This window comes from Ambystoma mexicanum, chromosome 7q, assembly GCF_040938575.1.
Source record: "Ambystoma mexicanum isolate Mex_15411 chromosome 7q, UKY_AmexF1_1, whole genome shotgun sequence".
In the NCBI taxonomy this organism is placed as follows: domain Eukaryota; kingdom Metazoa; phylum Chordata; class Amphibia; order Caudata; family Ambystomatidae; genus Ambystoma; species Ambystoma mexicanum.
This window is the reverse complement of record NC_090941.1, coordinates 648,038,786-648,060,338: the sequence shown is the minus strand read 5'-3', so window position 1 is coordinate 648,060,338 and position 21,553 is coordinate 648,038,786. Positions and strand designations below refer to the sequence as shown.

General features: G+C 46.9%; 1 protein-coding gene across 2 annotated transcripts in view; it reads right to left on the bottom strand.

The window, feature by feature from the left end:
• Window positions 1-21,553, bottom strand: part of KATNAL1 (katanin catalytic subunit A1 like 1) — a 789,545-nt gene that overhangs the window by 417,582 nt on the left and 350,410 nt on the right. For both annotated transcript variants that reach the window (XM_069639367.1, XM_069639366.1), the window contains one exon: window positions 11,674-11,832. In XM_069639367.1, coding sequence (XP_069495468.1) covers window positions 11,674-11,832 — 159 coding nt within the window. The remainder of the gene's footprint in view (window positions 1-11,673; window positions 11,833-21,553) is intronic.

Here is a 21,553-nt window from a genome sequence, read left to right as displayed (position 1 = left end):
CTCGCTTTGTCTGACATAATAATCTTATTAGCCGTATTTCTGCCGATGCCCGCCCCTTGACCACCATGTAACCCGGTCATATGCACTCATTCTTAGGGTTCAGCGCACGGTATAAATAAAGAAACAAACAAACACTAGATGGCGAAAAATACAAAGCATGTGACTGAACAGCTTCAAAAGCACCAGAATAATTATTCTAGCCTGTGATGCCTCAACAATCTGACAAAACTACAGAGGCAAAAGCATTTGGGATTGCAGTGTTGATCTTTAAGAGATTAAAAGGATTTAAAAATGTGGAATTGTACTGTGAGTTAGTTTTATGAAATGTAGTGACGTACCATATTATGAACTGAAGTGGGAAAATAAAAGTTGTAGTATGCAGGCAACAGGTGTATTTGATAAATTCACATACTTTAGAATAATCCCACTTTTCAGGCTGGGAACCCATAGAAACCAGGTTCATTATATATTTGTTTTCACTCAAATGCCTGTAAGTTACTGCTTCTTTAAGAGCTCATACACAGCCAAGCAATTGGGGCACCCCCTGCCAACCCACATTCTAAAACCTACAGTTTCACTTTGAGATTCTTTTTCGGTCTGTTGCAGAAGGAACCATTGGAGAGAGCTGCTGTTTTTGCTCCGACATCTGAATTTTGAAAACTTTATCTAAATTTGACATTTCTGGCTTCCGAACCGTCATCTTCCTCCTCTGCCCACCCTTGGGCCCCTCTACCACCTCCACAGGGTGTACTTCAAGCCTGTACCCCTGCACAGAAGTCTTTTAAATGTAGCTACCTGCTCCATGTCGCTACTCTCAATTCTCGTTCTGCTGTCAAACACTTATCTGACATCGGTCACCTCCTCGAAGAACTCGACCTAGATGTCCTTGCTCCCACTGAGACATGGTTTACGTCCAAGTTCTGTCACAGGTTTTGACACTCTCTTCCCTGTGGGTTACAAGATCCTCTGCGAAACCAGAACCAACCGCCCTGGAGGTGGAGAAGCCCTGATCTTTCCGGAGTGAGTCCCTGCACTGTCATCCCTAAGCAGGCCTACTCCTCCTTTGAATGCCTGATCTGCAGGCACTCTAGCTCTCCCGGCCTCTCTCTAACTATGGTCACCATCTACAGGCCACCTGGCCAGGTCGCCCTCTTCCTCTCCGAATGGGCCGACCTCTCCTATTCTCTCCTTGCCTCTAACTCTCAACTTCTCCTCGGAGACCTCAACATCCACCTGGATGCTTATAATCCCTCCTCTGGGCTTTTCCGCGACCTCTGCGACACTCTTTCTTTCCATTCTGCCCTCGGGCCCGACACACTCTGCCGAACATACTTTGAATGTTCTCATCACCTCAGACATCCGCCTCTCACCACTCCACTCTCTTGGACTGACCACTTTCTACTCTCCTCTCCTCTAAACCTCTCTATTCCTCAGGCAAACATCCACTTCCCCCAGCACTGCAACCTACCTTCTCTGTCATTCGGCCCAAGAAGCGTGTGTCAGTGGATGCCTTTGCCTCTACTTTCTCTGCTCCTCCTACTACTGCAGCTGACTCACACCCTGACACAGCCCTTTCTAATCTGCATCTTTCTATTTCCAACACCCTGTGTAACGCTCACCTGATTCCCGTAGAGGCGCCGGTCTTGACTGGGCGTATACCGTATCTTCAAAGGTGATGTGTAACACACGGCTGGCTCTTTGGGCTGGACCTCTGTGCACTGTATGTCTGACTCGAAGGGTAAGATGTCTGCAGATAGAAAATATGGGATTAATGAACTGGGTTATTGAATGTCTCTCTCTTCTTCCCTTTCTCTTCTCCTGTAGAACCCCAAAGGTTAACGCTCTCACCTTAGGTAAGTGAACGCCGTGCTCTCCATCTGCCTCGAGGCAGGGTGCTGTAACCAGTTTCTTCACTGGATAAGGGGAGCAGGCCTCTTGACTTCAGAGGACTGCTGTCCGTCGTTTACTGCACGAACGGTAAGTTTCGAGTCATTCAAATGTCTTTAAAGTCTTTAGTAATGATGTCTCTTGTTTTGCAGGGTTCCGGCGATGGCGGATGACGGGCTGAAGTGAGTTGAAGATGGAGCCCGTGTGATGAATAGAAGCGCCTGGAAGCACGTAAGTAAGCGCTTGTTGCCTGCTTCACGATGCGCTCTAACTGTCTTTTTATTTTGCAGGTACAAGTTCGGAGCGGCTGCAGGGTGCCGGAATACCCACTGGGTTAGATGTGGAAAGGAGTAATGGCACGTGAGTATTAAAGTTCCCCAATGTCTTTAAACGCACCTTGTTTTGTCTTTCAGATGCGGAATGCAGCGCCAAAGGCCTCCGGAGCGTGCGAAGAGTTGGTAAGCTTTTGTCTTTCAGATGCCGGAATGCAGTGTGAAGACCTCCGGAGCGCACGAAGAGTAGGTAAGCCTTTGTCTTTCAGATGCCGGAATGCAGCGCGAGGCGCTGGTGACAGCCGATGGACCAGGTAAGTGAAGAGCTGTCACTGAAGACCGTAATGCTAACCTGTTCTTTCTTGTCTTTATAGGTGTTGCTGAAGACTGGATTCAGGATGGTAAGCCTTTTTCCTTAGGCCCAGGATCAGATGCAGAAGACACGATGAGCGTTCTGCTGCTGAGGATGCAGAATAACGCAAAGCAAGATTCATCCATCGGGTGTGGTTTAAATAGCCTCCTGTAGTGCTTAGGTGTCTCCTTCCACGGCCACGCCTAGGTAAGAAAAGAGTTCCTGCTTTCCAGAAGAGTTCCAGTGTTCTGAATCTAGGGAGTGGCTCCTGCCCCACCCAACAGGAAAAGTAGTTCCAAACAGAAGAGGATCAGAGGCTCAACTGGCAGGCAAGTAAGCAGCATGGTCTGCTGCAGGTAAGTCCACCCAAGCATTATGAGCCCGGCGCTTCCAGCGCTGGGACTGGGCATATTTATGAGCCTGGTGCCACTGGCGCCAGGACTGGGTCCAAAAGGTCCCAATTGGGACTGGTTGGCACTCGGAACCTGGGTTATGGATCTGCTTCCAAGGGAGTTGGGAAAACCCTGACCTTTTGAAAGCAGAGATCATGACAGTACCCCCCCTCAAGGCCCCTCCCAAACCGGGCTTCTCCGGGGGTTTTGGCTTGTCAGGAAATGTTCGGTGAAATCTTTTGATTAGGCGAGGAGCGTGGACATATTCAGCAGGTTCCCAGGATCTCTCTTGGGGGCCGTAGCCTTTCCAGTCAATTAGGTAAAATAGTTTAGAGTTGGAGATCTTGGAGTCCAGAATGCTTTTGACTTCAAACTCGAGTTCTCCATCAACTAGGATAGGTTTTGGAGATTTGGTTAGTCGGGTTTGAGGTTGCACGGGTTTTAATAGAGAGACGTGGAAGACCGGATGTATCTTCATGTGCGGGGGCAAGTCCAACTTGACCGCTACTGGGTTTTCTATGGTAGTGATGGAATAGGGACCAAGGTATCTTGGGTTGAATGTGCGTGGCCCTTTTAGAGGTAGATATTTGGTGGATAACCAGACTTGATCCCCTACTTGATATTGAGGGGCTTCCTTCCGATGTTGATCTGCTCCTTTCTTGTATTGTTCTTTAGCCCTTTGAAGGTGAGAAACAGCTTCCTTAAAGGCTTGGGTGATTGTAGAATGCAGGTAGTCTACTGCTGGTGTTTCAAGATCTTGGAGGGGATCCAACTCCGAGGTTCGAGGGTGACTGCCGTACAAAAGAAAAAACGGGGTTTTCCCAGTTCCCGAATGGACAGAGTTATTGTAGGCATATTCGGCTATCCAAAGGATGTCTTTCCAAGTTTTTTCAGTTTGTTGCAGCATGCAGCGTAAATACTGTTCCAGAGTTTGATTGGTCCTCTCGGTTTGTCCGACGGACTGAGGGTGGTGACTGGTCGATAGTCTCACATCAATTTAAGCCGACCGACAGCAACTTCGCCAAAAATGAGAAATAAATTGACTACCTAGATCCGAAATTAGAACCGAAGGAAAACCATGCAGTCGGACGATGTTTTCGAGAAATTCTCGGGCCAGAGTTGCTGCTGTTGGCAAGCCTTTGAGCGGAATGAAATGCGCCATCTTGGAGAATAAGTCCACGATTACTAGAATCGTATTGTATCCGGAGCATGGAGGTAGATTGGTGATGAAGTCCATAGAAAGCGTATGCCAAGGGCGAGGTGGGATGTCAATAGGGCGTAAGAGGCCTGCTGGTCTTTCCTTTTGACTCTTGTTTTGGGCGCATACTCCACAGGACATTATAAAGTCTCTGATATCTTTTTTCCAAGACGGCCACCAGAAGTAGCGCTTGATCTTTTCTGAGGTCTTGGCCATACCGGGATGTCCTTCCATTAAAGAATCGTGATAACAAGAGATTACTTTTTTCTGTAAATCTGTGCTGGGTAGGTATAATCGTTCTTGGAAATACAATAAGTTGTCCTTTACTGCAAAGTCCTTTCCCTGCAGAAGCCAATTCTGTATGTCTGCTGGAGTTACAAGTTGCCTGGCTTTATCCTTAACTTCCTCTATGGATTCTGTGGTGATTACACCCAGAATTCTTTGTTCGGGAATGATTGTTACAGGTTTAGGGTTGATCAAGTGTTCTTCCACTCCCATCCGAGAAAGGGCATCAGCTTTACCGTTTTTTGTACCAGGTCGATAGGTAATTATGAAGTCAAACTCGGCAAAGAATAATGCCCAACGGAGTTGTCTAGAGGATTGGGCTTTTGCGGTTTTCAAATATTGCAGGTTTCGGTGATCCGTAATCACAGTAACGGTGTGTCGGGCCCCCAGCAGATAATGCCGCCAAGCCTTAAAGGCAGACTTGATAGCCAGAAGTTCCTTGTCAGTAATCGTGTAATTGATTTCAGGAGGCGAGAATTTGCGGGACCAAAATGCCACAGGATGCAACTGATTGGTTACCGGGTCCTTTTGTGATAGAACTGCCCCCATGGCAAGGCTTGAAGCATCAGTTTCCACGATGTAGGGGAGTTCGGGGCGAGGGTGTTTTAAGATTGGTGCAGAGATAAATTTAGTCTTCAAATCCTGGAAAGCTTGTTCCGCCTCGGTAGACCATTCAAAACGTTTGTTTTTCTTTAACAAGGCAGTGATGGGCTGGACTATTCGAGAGAATTCGGGGATAAACCTGCGGTAAAAGTTAGTGAAGCCTAACATGCTTTGCACACCTTTTACGGAGGATGGTGATGGCCATTTGAGAACTGCATCGACCTTCTTTGAATCCATACGCACTCCGCCAGGTGATAATATGAATCCCAAGAATTCAACTTCAGTCACGTTGAAAACACATTTTTCCAACTTAGCGAAAAGTTTGTGTTGACGCAATCTTTCGAGGACCATTTTCACGTGTTTCCGATGTTCAGATTCCGATGAAGAATAAACGAGGATGTCGTCAATATAAACAACAACACACACATCTATGAGCTCTCTGAGGACATCGTTCATAAAATATTGAAAGGCGGCCGGGGCATTGCAAAGTCCGAAGGGCATGACCTGATATTCAAATAGCCCATACTTGGTGCGGAAGGCCGTCTTCCATTCATCGCCCTCTTTTACTCGTACCAAGTGGTAAGCTCCTCTAAGATCCAGCTTTGTATATATGCATGCTTTTCTGACTTGGTCCAGGAGTTCAGGGATCAAAGGTAACGGATATCTATTCTTAACAGTGATCTGGTTCAGGGAGCGATAATCTATACAAGTTCTATGGTCTCCTTCCTTTTTTGGAACGAAGAACAAAGCTGAAGAAGCAGGGGACTTGGAAGGACGAATAAACTCATTTTCCAGGTATTGATCCAGGTATTGTCGAAGGTGAAGGTTCTCAGGCTCGGTGAGGGCATAAATTCTACTACAAGGAGGAGTAGATCCAGGTATCAGGTCTATCTGGCAGTCATAAGACCTATGAGGAGGTAGAGAGTTAGCCTGATCCTTCCGGAAAACATCTTGGTATTCTAGGTATTCGGGAGGTAACTGGGGAGTCTCTGAAGAAATTGCTGCCAGTGCAACACCAGGTGGAGGGTGACAAGTAGAGACACATTCTGGAAACTGGACCGTTCTTGCTCGCCAATCGATCAGAGGATTGTGTTTCTCTAACCAAGGTATTCCTAGAATAATCTGAAACTGAGGGGCCTTGATCACATCGAACACGATCTTCTCATGGTGTCCATCTTGACTTACTAGCGTCACTTCTTGAGTGGTATGCGTTACTGGCCCGGAGGCTATCTCCGTACCATCCACCGTAGTAATGACGTCCTTTACAGCCTTGGGACAAAGAGTTAGATTCATCCTCAAAACCATTTCATGATCCACATAACTGCCGATGGCACCGCTGTCGACGTAAGCTTCAATTGCATGTAATCGATCCGGATTATCAGGGCTAATGAGGACCATAGGTATCACGAAATGCGAGGTCACGGAACTGGTTTTCACGCTCGGCAAGAGGACCTCTATTCTTGTCGGGCGAGGTCGTTTCCCTGCTCAGAGTTTGTAACTTTGGTAACTGCAGCTCCTACTGCCTTCTTGGCAGGTTTCACCGGACAGTCTCGAAGAAAGTGCCCTGAGTTTCCGCAATAGAGGCATAATTGCAACTGTTTTCTCCTTTCCCGCTCCTTTTGTGTTAGAGGACCTTTCAGACCCCCTATTTGCATGGGTTCCCCGGAGTCTACTCCTTTGGAAGGAGTTGGCGGTTTGGAAAATACTCGAGCATCAAACTTGGAACGATCGGCCTCCCTGTTCTGCAGTCTGTGATCTATTTGAACGACTAAGTCTATATAGTCCGAACAATCTTGTGGGGGATTCACTACTTGGGCTAACACATCTTTGAGCTCTCCACGTAGACCTCTATAAAACAGCGTAATCCTTTTGTCCTCAGGCCATTGAGTTTCCACTATCAGTCTGTTGAAAGACGCAATATAAGCCAAAAGGTCTTGATTACCTTGTCGCAACGAAAGAAGCTCATTGTCCAAGGCCTAACCCTGTGAATGTCTTGCGAACAGTTTTTCCATACTGAGCTGAAAAGCTTGAAAATCATGGAGGACCGGATCATCTTGATTTACTAGAGGGATCGACCAGTCTGCCGCATTGCCACTAAGGTACGAAAGCACGAAAGCTACTTTAGCTTGATCAGTTGGAAAGGCTGCTGGCCGGCATAAGAAATGCAACCGGCACTGATTGATAAATACTGCAAACCTCTTTGGGTCACCAGAAAATCGTTCGGGCGGAGCCAGAGGTACATTCCCAGGTAGGTTGATCTGCACTGGATTCATAGAGGATGTAGAAGGAAGATTTCCCCCAGATGCGGGTAACGGGGTCTGTCCGGCTTGTGACTGTAGCAATTGTCTAGCGAGATCATCTGTTCGCTCCTTGGAAATAATCAGTTCCCTTCTTAGAGCGTTCGTTTCCTGACGGGCTGCATGCACTTCTGCCCTTAGTTCCCCAAGTAACTGGGCTAGCTGGTCAGTATCCGAGGTTTCCATAGCGCCTGGACGGGAGTTTTGTGGTAGGCTTTGCGTTCTGTAACGCTCACCTGATTCCCGTAGAGGCGCCGGTCTTGACTGGGCGTATACCGTATCTTCAAAGGTGATGTGTAACACACGGCTGGCTCTTTGGGCTGGACCTCTGTGCACTGTATGTCTGACTCGAAGGGTAAGAAGTCTGCAGATAGAAAATATGGGATTAATGAACTGGGTTATTGAATGTCTCTCTCTTCTTCCCTTTCTCTTCTCCTGTAGAACCCCAAAGGTTAACGCTCTCACCTTAGGTAAGTGAACGCCGTGCTCTCCATCTGCCTCGAGGCAGGGTGCTGTAACCAGTTTCTTCACTGGATAAGGGGAGCAGGCCTCTTGACTTCAGAGGACTGCTGTCCGTCGTTTACTGCACGAACGGTAAGTTTCGAGTAATTCTAATGTCTTTAAAGTCTTTAGTAATGATGTCTCTTGTTTTGCAGGGTTCCGGCGATGGCGGATGACGGGCTGAAGTGAGTTGAAGATGGAGCCCGTGTGATGAATAGAAGCGCCTGGAAGCACGTAAGTAAGCGCTTGTTGCCTGCTTCACGATGCGCTCTAACTGTCTTTTTATTTTGCAGGTACAAGTTCGGAGCGGCTGCAGGGTGCCGGAATACCCACTGGGTTAGATGTGGAAAGGAGTAATGGCACGTGAGTATTAAAGTTCCCCAATGTCTTTAAACGCACCTTGTTTTGTCTTTCAGATGCGGGATGCAGCGCCGAAGGCCTCCGGAGCGTGCAAAGAGTTGGTAAACTTTTGTCTTTCAGATGCCGGAATGCAGTGTGAAGACCTCCGGAGCGCACGAAGAGTAGGTAAGCCTTTGTCTTTCAGATGCCGGAATGCAGCGCGAGGCGTTGGTGACAGCCGATGGACCAGGTAAGTGAAGAGCTGTCACTGAAGACCGTAATGCTAACCTGTTCTTTCTTGTCTTTATAGGTGTTGCTGAAGACTGGATTCAGGATGGTAAGCCTTTTTCCTTAGGCCCAGGATCAGATGCAGAAGACACGATGAGCGTTCTGCTGCTGAGGATGCAGAATAACGCAAAGCAAGATTCATCCATCGGGTGTGGTTTAAATAGCCTCCTGTAGTGCTTAGGTGTCTCCTTCCACGGCCACGCCTAGGTAAGAAAAGAGTTCCTGCTTTCCAGAAGAGTTCCAGTGTTCTGAATCTAGGGAGTGGCTCCTGCCCCACCCAACAGGAAAAGTAGTTCCAAACAGAAGAGGATCAGAGGCTCAACTGGCAGGCAAGTAAGCAGCATGGTCTGCTGCAGGTAAGTCCACCCAAGCATTATGAGCCCGGCGCTTCCAGCGCTGGGACTGGGCATATTTATGAGCCTGGTGCCACTGGCGCCAGGACTGGGTCCAAAAGGTCCCAATTGGGACTGGTTGGCACTCGGAACCTGGGTTATGGATCTGCTTCCAGGGGAGTTGGGAAAACCCTGACCTTTTGAAAGCAGAGATCATGACACCCTGGCCATCTTTGCCCCTGTCATGAGAATCTGGCTGAAGCCCACCTCCAACTGCAACTCTTGGTAGGATTCCGACCTTGCGTCCTGAAACTCAAGTGCAGTGTGGCTGAGAAGAAGTGGAGGGCTTTCGGCGCACCCTCTGACAAACTGGCATGCCGCCTGCTCCAAAGGCAATACAGACAATCTCTGTCCTGTCCGAGATGAGCACACATTGAAGCCTGCATCTCTGCGGCCTCTAACAACACGGTCAAACTCTTTAAAATCTGCAAGGAACTGGCCAATCCTGTTGCAGTCTCTACCTCTCCTGTTCTCTCCCAGGCCCTCTGTACGGCTCTGGCCTCTCACTTCTCCACTAAAACTCAGAACATCCTGTCCTCTATCCTCTCTTCCTCTGTAGGCGCCCTTTTGGCCATCTGTCCCTCTCCTCCCTTTTGGCCTTTCTCTCTGACAACACCTGACAAGGTTTCTACACAAGTCCAATCTATGAAATTGTAGTCCAAACAGGTGCTCCCCTGCTCCTCCAGAACCATCAAGAACCATTTTGACACCCTCGCTCCAGCCTTGGCCGATTTCTGTAATCATTCTTTCACCACTGGAACTTTCCCCTCTCCCCTTAAGCACTCCCTTGTGCACGCCCTCCTCAAGAAGCCATCTGCCAATCCTACCTTCTGGGCAAACTATCAAACTATCAAACTATCACTGATCTCCATCACCCCTTTCTTGGACAAACTCTCAAAATTGCCATCTCCCAGCATACTCTTCACACTGAATCTGTTGGTTGTCTCCATGACCATCAGTCTGGCTTCAGAGCTACCAGAGGCACGCAAACTGCTCTCCTGAACACCCGTGAACATCTACCTTGATTCCAGCATTCCTTCCGTCTTCATCCTCCTTGATCTTTCCTCTGCTTTCGACACGGTCAACCACGCCATTCTGATCACTCAACTCCACGAGAACCTGGGCATCACAGATCAGGCCTTGCACTGGAACTTGCTCCCTTTCTCTCTGCCACCTATCTCTCTATAGCTGTTGTGTTCCCAGGGCTCTATCCGCTCACCCTGGTTTTTCACCCTCACTTTGGTCATTTGGCCCACCTGATCTCTACCTTCTCCTCAAACCTTCAGTGTTATGCGGATGATACTCAGCTTTCCTTCAGGCTCCCCTCAGCCTCCTCTCCACTCTCGCCCATTCCCGTCTATCCACAATTCAGGATCGGTGCACCTCCAACAATATCTGCCTTAATGCTAGTAAGACATTGATCCTTCTCATTGTGACCCAAAATCCTGCTTTCCCTCTCTCACTCTGGCCGCCCACCCTGGGCCCTCTTCCTTCCCCTACCTGTGATGCAAAAAACCTTGGTGTCATCTTCGACTCCACTCTCTCTTTCTCTCCTCAAATCTCAGACGTCTCCAAGAAGACCCACTACCAGCTGCACCTCCTCAAAGGAACTCGTCCCTTTCTCACTTTCCCCCAGTAGCTCAGTGTGTCCAGAGCCATGGTTCTCTCTAGGCTGGACTACTGCAACAGCCTCTTTCCCAATCTGCCTTTCTCTACTCCCTGCCCTCTGCAACTAATCCAGAACAGGACTGCGAGACTTATCCTTGACCTCAAGCCAAGGGACCTTATCTCTCAAGCCCTGAAATCTCTGCACTGGCTCCCGGTGACTGCAATGATCAAGTACAAGACCCTTTGCATTGTCCACAAGGCTTTCTGGGGCCGGGGCCCATACTACATCCAACACTCTCTTCTAAAATAGCTTCCTTCTCGAGCCCTTCAATCAGCTACCTCCAACTCTCTAAGGGTCAGACGCTTCTCTAGGCAGAGAGTGAGGGGTAGATCTCTCTCCTCTGCAGGCTCCACCCTCTGGATTGGCCTCCCTGCCCCTCTCAAACTTGGGCCGGACCACTTGAAGTTCCCAGAAGCAGCTCAAAATGTTCCTCTTCTTCTCTACTTGCTCGCTCTCCCTTCCCTGATGACCTACCTGTCTGCCGTACCGACTGGTTGCATGGAGTCTCACTGGGTATCAGGCTCTTTCTTGATCAGTCACTCTTGCACTGCCTCCAGGCCTACCATGCACATAGGGGCTGTATCTGTAACCCAACAGTCCCTTGTCTCCTTGCACTTCCCAGTGCCGTGCTGCCCTGGCTGCACTTACTCGGAGCCTTGCTGCCCTGTTCTCCTCTCTCCCTTACACTCCCCCCCCCTCATTCCCCTTGCACTTTTGTTTCTCGCACTGTCTGAATGACACAAGGCCTAGTAAGATGGTTTGTCTTGTCCTCCCTCTGTCTTCCCTCCCTAGGTCTTGCCGCGCCTAGGAACACTTGTGAACCAGTGCGTTATAAATGACTTATATCATATGCAGTGCCAGTGATATGTTGGCTGCGGTCGGTGACAATCGCTGTGGATGTGAGCCTTTCTCTGTAGTCAAGAAGGAAGGATATCCCTGTTTAAAATGTGCTCTAAGTACCCCAGGAAAAATATTGGGAGTGATGAACATAAATATAACAAAGGGTTTCCGCGGGTTACCAGCTGGACTGGTAGGAATGTTTTAAAGTATGTTTATTTGTACACTATTTGTTTTATTAAATACCCAATAATAGGTGTGGAATGTGACTGCCATAAAACATATTTCTGTTTTACAGCTCAATTCGCGTCAGCTATTTTTAGACATACACTCAATAAAATGTCTTTACAGAATAACTTACCATTTCAAATAATAGTCGGACTAATTTTTCAGATTCTCCCCTATATTTAGATGTAAGAGTGGAGGAAGAAACGTTGAAAAATGTTGTTCCACACTCCGTGGCAACCGCTTTTGCAAGCATGGTTTTCCCAGTGCCAGGAGGTCCAACCATTAGTACGCCCTAAATGTAAATAAGAGAGAAATGAAGAGCATCAATGTCATCACATAAAGAAAACAAGAAAACTATATTTGCAGTTATTCTGCTACTCAGATTCCTTACTCTCCTTCCTTTACCACTGGTTCGGAATATCTTTATCAGAGGTAGGTGTGTAAAAAATGTCTTCCCAGTTGCTACACATTTTTTCAGACAAGCAAGGTTGTTTGGAGGGTGCTTGGAGGGTGCTTTGAGGAGGGAAAGAAGGACTCAGAGCACTAAAGATTTAATTGTTCCTAGCTCTTTCGTCCTGCTCTCCTTCCTTCCAAAATATCAGTTGAGGGATACAGCAGACACAGGGCCAGAGTTCAAGCGAATAGGTTTTGTAGGTTTACAGTACCTGGTAAAACACTGTATTTCCTAGATAAAGCATTATGGCAATAATGCTTTCAGAAACCATGAAGAGTAGCCCATGTCCACGCCATACGGATGTCTGCAATATGTACTTTTCCCTGGAATGGCAGGCACTAATGCTTTGGCAGAACAAGGCTTTCTTAAGATTCAGAAATACAGGAGCTCACTTCAACATTCCCAATTACATCTGGGCTCTGTGATAGCAACTAGAAAAGCTATTTTCCACAAGGCAAATCAAAGACACTTAAAACCTTTTAGGTTAACCTGGTTTCTGCATAATAAAGGCCATGGCCAAAAGTAAATCCCACTGAGTGATCAGAGATCAAAGGAGGAAAAAGATAAAAAAAAACAACTAATTGAAATTGCTTAAATGCTTTTTATTTTAGAGAAATAACTTTTTACATTTTTTCACAGATGAGATGGAAGAAAGAGAAAATTCACAAGAAACAATAAAAACTGTTATACTGGCAAAATCAATAAAAAGGCAAAATGTCCTATAATGGAATCCTTGCTTTCTTTAATTAACATTTTATTTGCATTTTGAACATAAGTAATTCAACGATGACAGTAAATAATGAAAAGAGTTTACAAGTAAACAGTCCATACAGTGGTTTTCGGCACTCCCCTCTTTCTGTCCCTTCCCCAAAGCCCTCTACCTCAATGTGGCAAGTTCTCCCAGTCGCCCCATGTTTCCTCAAACTTGCATGGGCATCCGCTCCTTATTTTTGCCTATTAGGTAGCGCTAAAGAGCCATTGTAAACAGAAACGATTGCATTGGAGAACAGATAAGAGGGAGATGGGATGTAAGTAATGACACTCAGCTAATGGGTGTTGCTTGGCTATTTATCCACCTCACGCCAGCCCATGGCCATGCTGCCATGCTGCCCCTCTCTGCCCAAAACACATTCTCCTAGGATCTCTTTGAGCTAGCTTTCTAAAGCAGGACGATCAAACTCTGTGCTCTAAATTCCTGCCAGTGTTATTACAATGCATCCTTCAGAGAGTTGATGGCTTAACACTGGTTATAGCAAAACAGAAAGGTGATGGCTGGAAGGTTTTGAATTAATCATAACCACGGGCACAGCTCTGGGCAACCCTACAGACCATTGTTTTTCAGCCTGCCAAGCCATTACAGAAGGGGGAAAAACCATATGCAAATCAGGCTTGGTATAACCCCAAAAGGGGCAGTCCAGCCCGAACTGCTGGTTATAAATGCACTACTGGTGTAATCAAAATCTCTTAACTAAGTGTACCTTCAGATTTCCAAGCAGTGACGTCCTGTTAAAAACGAGCATTGGCAAAGCCAAAAATTGGGTTTTTGGTAAGCATTTACTAGCCACTGATTTCCCATGCTCTATTACACACACCAGGTTGCAGCTGTTACCATCCTATGTCAAGTGCAGTTGGTAATGCCTTGCAAATGCCATCCTAGGCCCACACAAAAACCAAAGCTGTACCTTTGTCATTGCCAGTGTTGTTCAGTACCGTATCCCATGCAATTATTCTACCCATCTCCCTTTCCCATGCAGATAACTTTGACCAGTGAGATTTGTTCCAGTTCTTTACAATGGGCCTCATTAGGAGCTCAGCTGTGCAGTAAAAATGCCTTTTGGTGAACAAAAAGGCTTTATTTCAAAGGTGTGGATTCCTGTCAAGAATCACGGTCTGCATAGATTATGTATATACCTCTGTCCCAAAGTATGATCCTGGGAGATTAAAAGTAACTCACTGACCGATCATTGGGGCCGCAGGTGGCTGGAACAAGAATACCGGTCCCCAGGGAGCTGCAATGGAAACAGGCAGTCAGGTGTTAGTTATCTCAAATGCACTACAAGAATATCCCTCGATATGTAAACAGAAAAACAGGACACCTACCAGCTGAGCTGCTGGGGAAGGTGGTGTAAGTGAGGAGCTAAGCAGGCTTGTCCCCTCCCCAAGATGCTGTAAAGATTGTTCCCCAAGATGGTGCAGTGCTGTAAACCAGAAGGACCAGCTGATATAGGGCACTTGCTGGGTTGCCACCGTAGTCCACAGTTCTAGTGAGGAGGCCCCAATGGTGGCGGGTTGAGCCAAGTATGGTACACGAAGGAAAGATCCAAATGAGATTCAGATGCGGAAACGTAGGTCGGGATTATCCAGGATACCAAACAATATGCGCCGTAGCAGAAACGACAATAAAAAGGCAGTCCATGAGACCATACTTGACTCGAGCAGTCCGAGTAATCCAACCGTAGTAAGTGCCGTATCCAGAGGTTGAGCAAGACAATCTGTGAGCGAAGCAAGGTCGAAGTCCAAAGGAGCAGGAATCGAGGAACGCCACTTAACTGGGTGAAAACAGCTGAGAAGCACTGCGTTATGCAAGCGGCGTTCATTTATCTCGTTGCCAGGGACACGGGATCACGTGAGCGGGCCCGTGTCACAGCCGGCGTCATTTCAATGGGCTGGAAGGAGGACTCCCTCCTGGCAGGCAGGGATACTCCCACCTTCGGTGCTGTGCCCTGCAAATCCGCTCCGCCGGCCTTTACAAGGGACGCCACTACTACTTCGATGGAAGTGTAGGCCTTCGTCTGATGCACCTGGGCTTTTGTGGTCTTGGCCAAGTCCGCGGCCTTCAATTTAGGGGGAGGGTTGGGGCCCCTTGGCCTTCTCCAAAAGCTTACCCGGATGGTCCGACTTCCTCTTCTTTGAAGAACTTGAGCGTTGGCTTGTGGTCGAAGGTGCTGGAGAACTCGCCTTGGCCGCTGAGGAGCCTGTCGCAACAGCGCTCCCGGGGGCAGTGGACTTGCGGTGCTTAGCCTTATGTTGTGCCCTCGTAGGAGGTGCCCCCTCAAAGGTTTCAGAAGACCGCTCAGCTTTCTTCTTCTGGGCAGGGGAGGCATGCTGCCGGGTGTTAGGCAGAATTGCATGCAGTACCCTCTGGGACCAGCACATACAATTAGGAATACAGGTGTAAGCAAAACCAACCTTTGGTATAGGTCTGTACTACACAGTTTGTGGTAGCGAGCTGAGCAGCCAGGCTTATCTCAAGATGGAATGTAAGCAGTACAAGGATGTTACACAGAAGTCTTACAATCACAGTGGTTCAAGTAGACACTTACACTCAAGGTTTCTTGGTAAAACACTTATTAATTTATTACACAATCATTTAGAAAACATTCACTAGAAGGAGGCAACTTAATATTATACACAAATATACTTCAATACTGAACCAATAAGTTTCTGACGAAATTAGGCTCCCCTGAAATAGGAGCAAAATGGCATTTCAGTTACTTTAAATGGGAGTAAAAGGCACATGTTAATAGAATAGATTACAAATACTTTCTTAGGCAGTGAAAATAGTTTCAATTCACATAGAGGACTCGATTCAGTTCAATAGGCCTAGGCCAAAGTCAATGGGCTAGTGTCTTGGATAGGAAAGAGCAGGTCTTGTAGAAAACGGTAAAGTCTTTGCCAATGTTCTCAGAAGTAGTTTGTACGAGAAAGAATCATATGTTGGGTCACAAGCTGATTAGGCCTGCAAGTTGGGAAAGTTCCATGAACTTTCACCGCGAGAGATGCGTTCTCTGCATCGGGTTGGCACAGTACCTTAATATGAAGCAAAAGATGCAGCTGAAGACATTGGCTCCTGGCAGTTCCTGCAGATATCACTGTTGCCTCAGTCGTGGGGACAAGAGGGAGGACGTCGGGGGGATTCCTGCACTGCACGGGATCGTCAGAAAACGCAGACAAAATGGAGTCACTTCAGTTCGGGTAGCTGTAGTCAAGCACACTAGCTGGTGTCCTTCCCCCTGGTTAAACCTAACCAGCTCAGAGAATGGTATCCAGGTGGCTTACGAGTTGATTGGTCCCACCAACTCAAAAGGGAGAAGTCGTCCTTGAAGGGCTTCTCTGTCGAGATGAACTTGGTGATTCGGACCTGCAGCACGGCTTCACCGGGCAAACCAACGGTCCAGGAGTTGCAGCAGCCATCCTCTTCCAGCTCGTCTTCAGTTCTTTCGTTCCAGTGGTCGACTCTGCTTTCCAGTCCAAGAGACTCGCCTTTTAAACATTTCTCTCCCATTCATTCCAGCCTAGCTGCCACTCACCCAGCAGGGTGGCTGTCCTTGCCGGAGAGTCAGCCAGCCAATCACGCCAGAGTGCATTTGGGTCTCCTAGAAGACTAAGCACAGGGAGTTTTCGGGCACCTCCCTCACTTCCGGCCCACCCCAGACAATCGGACACCAGAGGCGGTCTTCAGTCCTGAAGCCCGTCAAAGGCATAGAAACAAAGGGAGCAAACCTAGTTTGGCGCACAGAGACAAACTCTAGAAGGACCTTTCCAAAAAGAAAAGGCAAAAAAAGAAGACCAGAACCTGTTTAAACAAAGGGGATTAAGGTGCCATCTTGAAAAACATGGCTCCCGCGATGTTTAGCTACCGGTGTTCGCGGTCGGGGAAAATCATGATAGTTTGTTGTAAAACCACTGCCACCAGCCATTTCGACAGGAAAGGGTAGCATTTGACTGCTACATGATTTTCTAGACACAGGGGATTCTAGGTAGCCCCTCCAACACTCTATAGGAAGATAGTGTGTGCTGGGTCTAGGAATTTAAAACGACTTGTCAATTTAACCTTACATTCTCTGAGGAACAGTTGTTTATCCCAGAGAAGGCATTTAAACCTTTTCGAAGTCTAAAAAAGACATCCCTGTGTCACTGCACTGAGGGTGCTGTGTAACACACATGAAAAGATGCCTATGGAGTTATCTTAAAACTCCATAATCAAAGAACACAAGAGTAAAACACACATCAAAATACATGAAAGAGTGGGAAAAAAGGCTCACACTCTTTCCATGAAAATAAAATCAATTCCTCAAAATCCACCAAAGTTGCTGGGGGTCTCTAAGGTGAAGGGAATTAGCACATTTTTGAGAATTCTCCCTAACACCGGGACTCACCCAGAGCAGGGGCCTGCAGCCACTCATTGAGGCGCTTGCGTCGGTCGGCCCGCGTGCACGGCACCATCTCCTGACAAGCCACACAGTCGTCCTCCACATGGGTCTGGTCCGAATGCAGGCAGTAGAGGCACAGGGAATGTCCTTCGTCCGAAAAGACGTTCCGTAGGTTGCAGCCGGGGCAAACCTTGAAGAGAGGCGCTGAGTCCTTCTCCTCCGCCATATGACACGCCATGTAGGCCTGGAAGAAGCCTCTGGAATCCTCCAAGAAGAAACCTGACAAAAATCCACCCTTGAAGGGCGCTGAAGAATCCAAAAAACGGGTCACAGTTAAACAGAAGGTTGATCGGTGGAGCTTGAGGCTCGTTTGACCGAAAAAAAGAGCAAAACTCTTAGAAAAATCGCAAAACGAAGTAAAAGCTCAAGAGCTATAGCATGAGGACTCTCAACACTTGAACGTGTGGTAAAAATCTGAAGATGGCTGCCAGAGGAGGGGCTTAGGTAGAGGGCAGTGATTGGTTGTTAGGAGAAAGACAGTTCAGAAGTGAAACTGAAAGTAATTTTTTCTTTACCGAGGATTCCCAGCCTTACGAGAGACTGTTCATGAGCATGTGAATCCATGCCAGACCCCATGCTGGAGAATTTCTACCTTAAGCTACAGGGAAAGGTTTATTTTGTCCTTACTGGGTATTTGGTATGTCTGGGGAAAGAAAAGGTTGCAAGTGTTACTTTCCACTTGTTTCCTAGTGGGAAAAATGGCTTGGTGGGTTAGTGGTTTAAAAATGACCCCCATCCTAGAATGTGAATAAGTAAGGGATGCATGATTTCTTTATAGGAGTTCCCAGGCCACTGGTAGAACAATGGACCTACCTAGGTCTTTCCTCAGGTACAAATGTTAAGGGACTGGACCCACCAATGGGAGCGGTGATGTTATTCCATTCTTTCCGAGATAAAACCACTGTGGGTCTAGTATCTATCATACTTATGTAAGATCTCCAATTTGTTGAGACCAACCCCACTCCTGACACATTTTTGTGCAGGGTTAGAAATGCAAGACGGACACAAAGGTATACTTTTATCAATGTTTGCCATTTCATTAAAACAAAAGGGGTGAGATAAACGCCTATCTCTCCATATCCTAATGAGAGTAGTATCCCTTACATGGCAAACTAAAACTAAAGAAAAATGGCCTAATGTCCAATAGTTTCTGACCCTTACACTAATACATGCAACATAAAAGTACAAGGAATAATTGTTTAACTTCAGTTCAACAAAACAATGTAAACGTTCAAAATTAGATGTTTTTGAAAGTACTCGTTGTGACCAGGGTTGGACTTCCTTCCCTTGAATCAATTCAGGAGTAAACTTAAACAAGTTCTGATTCAACAAAAATCTATTCAGTTCAACACAAAATGTGTTTTTCATCCGTTGAGTCTTTCCATTTGATAAAGAAAATGCCTTCTCTACAAACACTTGTTCAAAAACCAAAGCAATAGTTCTCTTCCACCGTATCCTTCTTGATAAGGCAAAGGTTTTTTTCACAAAATGCCAGTTCATAAAACAAGGCAATTGCTTTCTCCAAACAACGTCTTTCTCAGACTTCAAAGTAAATATTAACACACCATAATGATCCACCGCCCTTGGTGATACAACATCTTGTCAAAAGTACATTATTCTTAATAGCTCTTCTACAACACCTTTTTACCACAACCACATTACTTTCAATCATCTGTTTCTCTCTTGGTCAAATCGCCTGCCAGACGAACTCTAAAAGGTCCCTTTCCTCGTTCACTCTCCTTCCAGGAAGAAAAAAATCCAACCACTACAGTCGTTTTCTTTAGTAGCAATATGGGTTACAGTTTTCCCCAAGTTGATGTCTCACAAATTGAGAATTGTTCCCTTTTTGCATTCTTGCTTCTAGACAATAGTTTGCCTTTTGGCAATGTGTGTTACAGGTTTCCCCAATTCGACTTCTCATAAATGGGAAATTGTGCCCTTTTTGCAAGTTCACTTCTTTCAGCTAGTGTTTTGGCTGTTGGCAATGTGGATTACAGGTTTCCCCAATTTGACTTCTCATGAATGGGAAATTATGCCCTTTTTGCCTTCTTATATTTTGCCAATAAGGGGTGTAAGTTAGGCAGTCATTTATCTGTCCTTGCCTCCCCCCCTTCTGTTACTCTGGCCTCGGACTCCCCATGGCTTATTCACAGGAGCCAAAAGCGTTATGAAGCGCCCTGGCGCCCTGTGGTTCTTCGGAGGTTCACCGGTTACTGTTGGCAGCTTCACTGTTCTTCTTAGGTATTGCACGGTACAGTGTCTTTTCTCTGTGGCATCTCAGCATCTCTGGGACCTACCCAGTTCTCGCGCAGTCTGTGTCTCTCAATCTCCCAGTTTCCTCGTGGACACCGTCTCTGCCGTTTCTTTGCTCATCTGATGCTCCACACAAGCTTCTGTCTCAAGCTGCAGCCTGGGAGAGCAGAGTCTCCTGCTCCTTCTGCTTCCTCCTTCTTCCCATAGCTGCATTTCATCCCGCTCAGGTGCCTTGCATCCAAACAACTACACCGCACATTCTTTTCTATGGCATTTCTAATCCTTTTTCCTCTTCCCAGTACCACATGGATTATGGCTATTGATGAGTGACTTTACAAAAGGGCTAAGACTGCCACACAAGACAGAATCCTGACTATTAGAGGATATCACATTAGATTTAGGAGGTGCAACTTATTTTGTCTAGGTAACCTTTCACAGAAGGTTCCTTGGGTTTCCACATGAGAGGAACTTGTGTAATGACAGCAGGCCTTCAAATACTTGGGAATGACTGAACATTCATCCTCATAAGAAGATGAATACACCGTCTCTCCCAGAGGAGTCACCATTTCACCCTGACAGCCTTCTCCTCCCACGTGATCCTCCTGCATGATACCACCCCAGGTGTATGATCAGGTAGTAGCTGCCTTCCCCTGGCCACATGGGCGGAGATCTCAGGCTGGGGTTTAGTGATGGTTCTGCAGATTCATCACATTATGCAGTATAAACACAACAGTCAGAGATGATCATGTTTGCCAAAGCAATCTATTTGACATCTGTAAAACTAAGGTGGCCGCTTCAATTTGTTATTTTCTGAATAGCAGTCCTTTTTGGTATTTACAGCTGTCAAGAATAACCAAACCTTTGTAATATAATGCAGCTAATCACACTAGAATCACTGTGAATGAGCAAACCATGGGGCTCTTCAATCTATAAAGAGGATGGGCAAATGTATGTCATGTAAAATATTGTAATTTCTTTTCCAATAAGTCCTTCTGAATCCATAAGTCGTTTCGTATTCCAAAGAATTGGGCATTGCAACACAAACAATCAACTGTACTTAGAGAGTGCACTGGTTTTAACAATGTCTATAAAAACCCTACTGTTAATAATAGACAAAAAGCTATGCATACATTTTTATCAATTACGAGTTATGAAATTAATATTCTCTATGGCAAACTGTATCCCCAATTTAACCTATGACTGAGATCTGTTATATGATCATGATGCAAATTAATTGCATGTCAAATCCAATTTATAATGGATTATATGCTGCGTCTTCAACCCTTTTTAGTCCCCATACCCAGCAGCTGGCCCACCCCACGAAGGCCCACACAAAGGCCCTGTCTGTGCCTTGCAGCCTCAGCCCCTCCCTCCCCCAGACATCAGCAGCAGCAACACCTTCATGGCTCCTTCGGGGCAGCAGCAGTGAGGATTTTTCCTCTGCAAGCACTAAGGTAAACCCAGATGTGTTTTAGGCTTACCTTTGTGCAAATGTGGATCGAGAGTGGTGGTGAGTGCCACAATTGCCCCAACTGCCCTGATGGGCCTTGCCTCGTGCACTGATGCGCCCCTCACCTCCTTCTAAATGGTATTTTCCTCCTTTCTGTCTTTTTGGGTTTTTGTGTTGCCTGGCCTTCCCCACCACCATCATCATCATGGCTGCCGCCATCTCAGAGCACCAGAGTGCTTGTATGCCGGCCTACCTCTATCCGGATTGGCCGCCCACTCTTACATCTGGGCCAATCACTAAACGGCAGGCGAGGCCAGCCCACCCCATGAAGGCCCTGTCTGTGCCTGTCTGGACTGGAGACTATTCATCCTCCTGCTCAGCACATCCTCTTGATGTCAACTGCACTTGGGGGCCGTTGGTGACCCCTTGCGCCTGGCCCATCAGATCTTCAAGGTACACATACAAGACTTACTATTGATCCAGAGGAATTGGGCTGAGCAGAGGCGGCGGGGAAGGGCCCCTGACACAGGAAAAAGGAGGACCGCAAAACCACTATCGGTGGGGGAAGGGGACACAATAGAATGACAAAGACCTGATCACCCGGTCCACAGAAAAGGGGACTGATGGAGAACCAAGTGGGCTA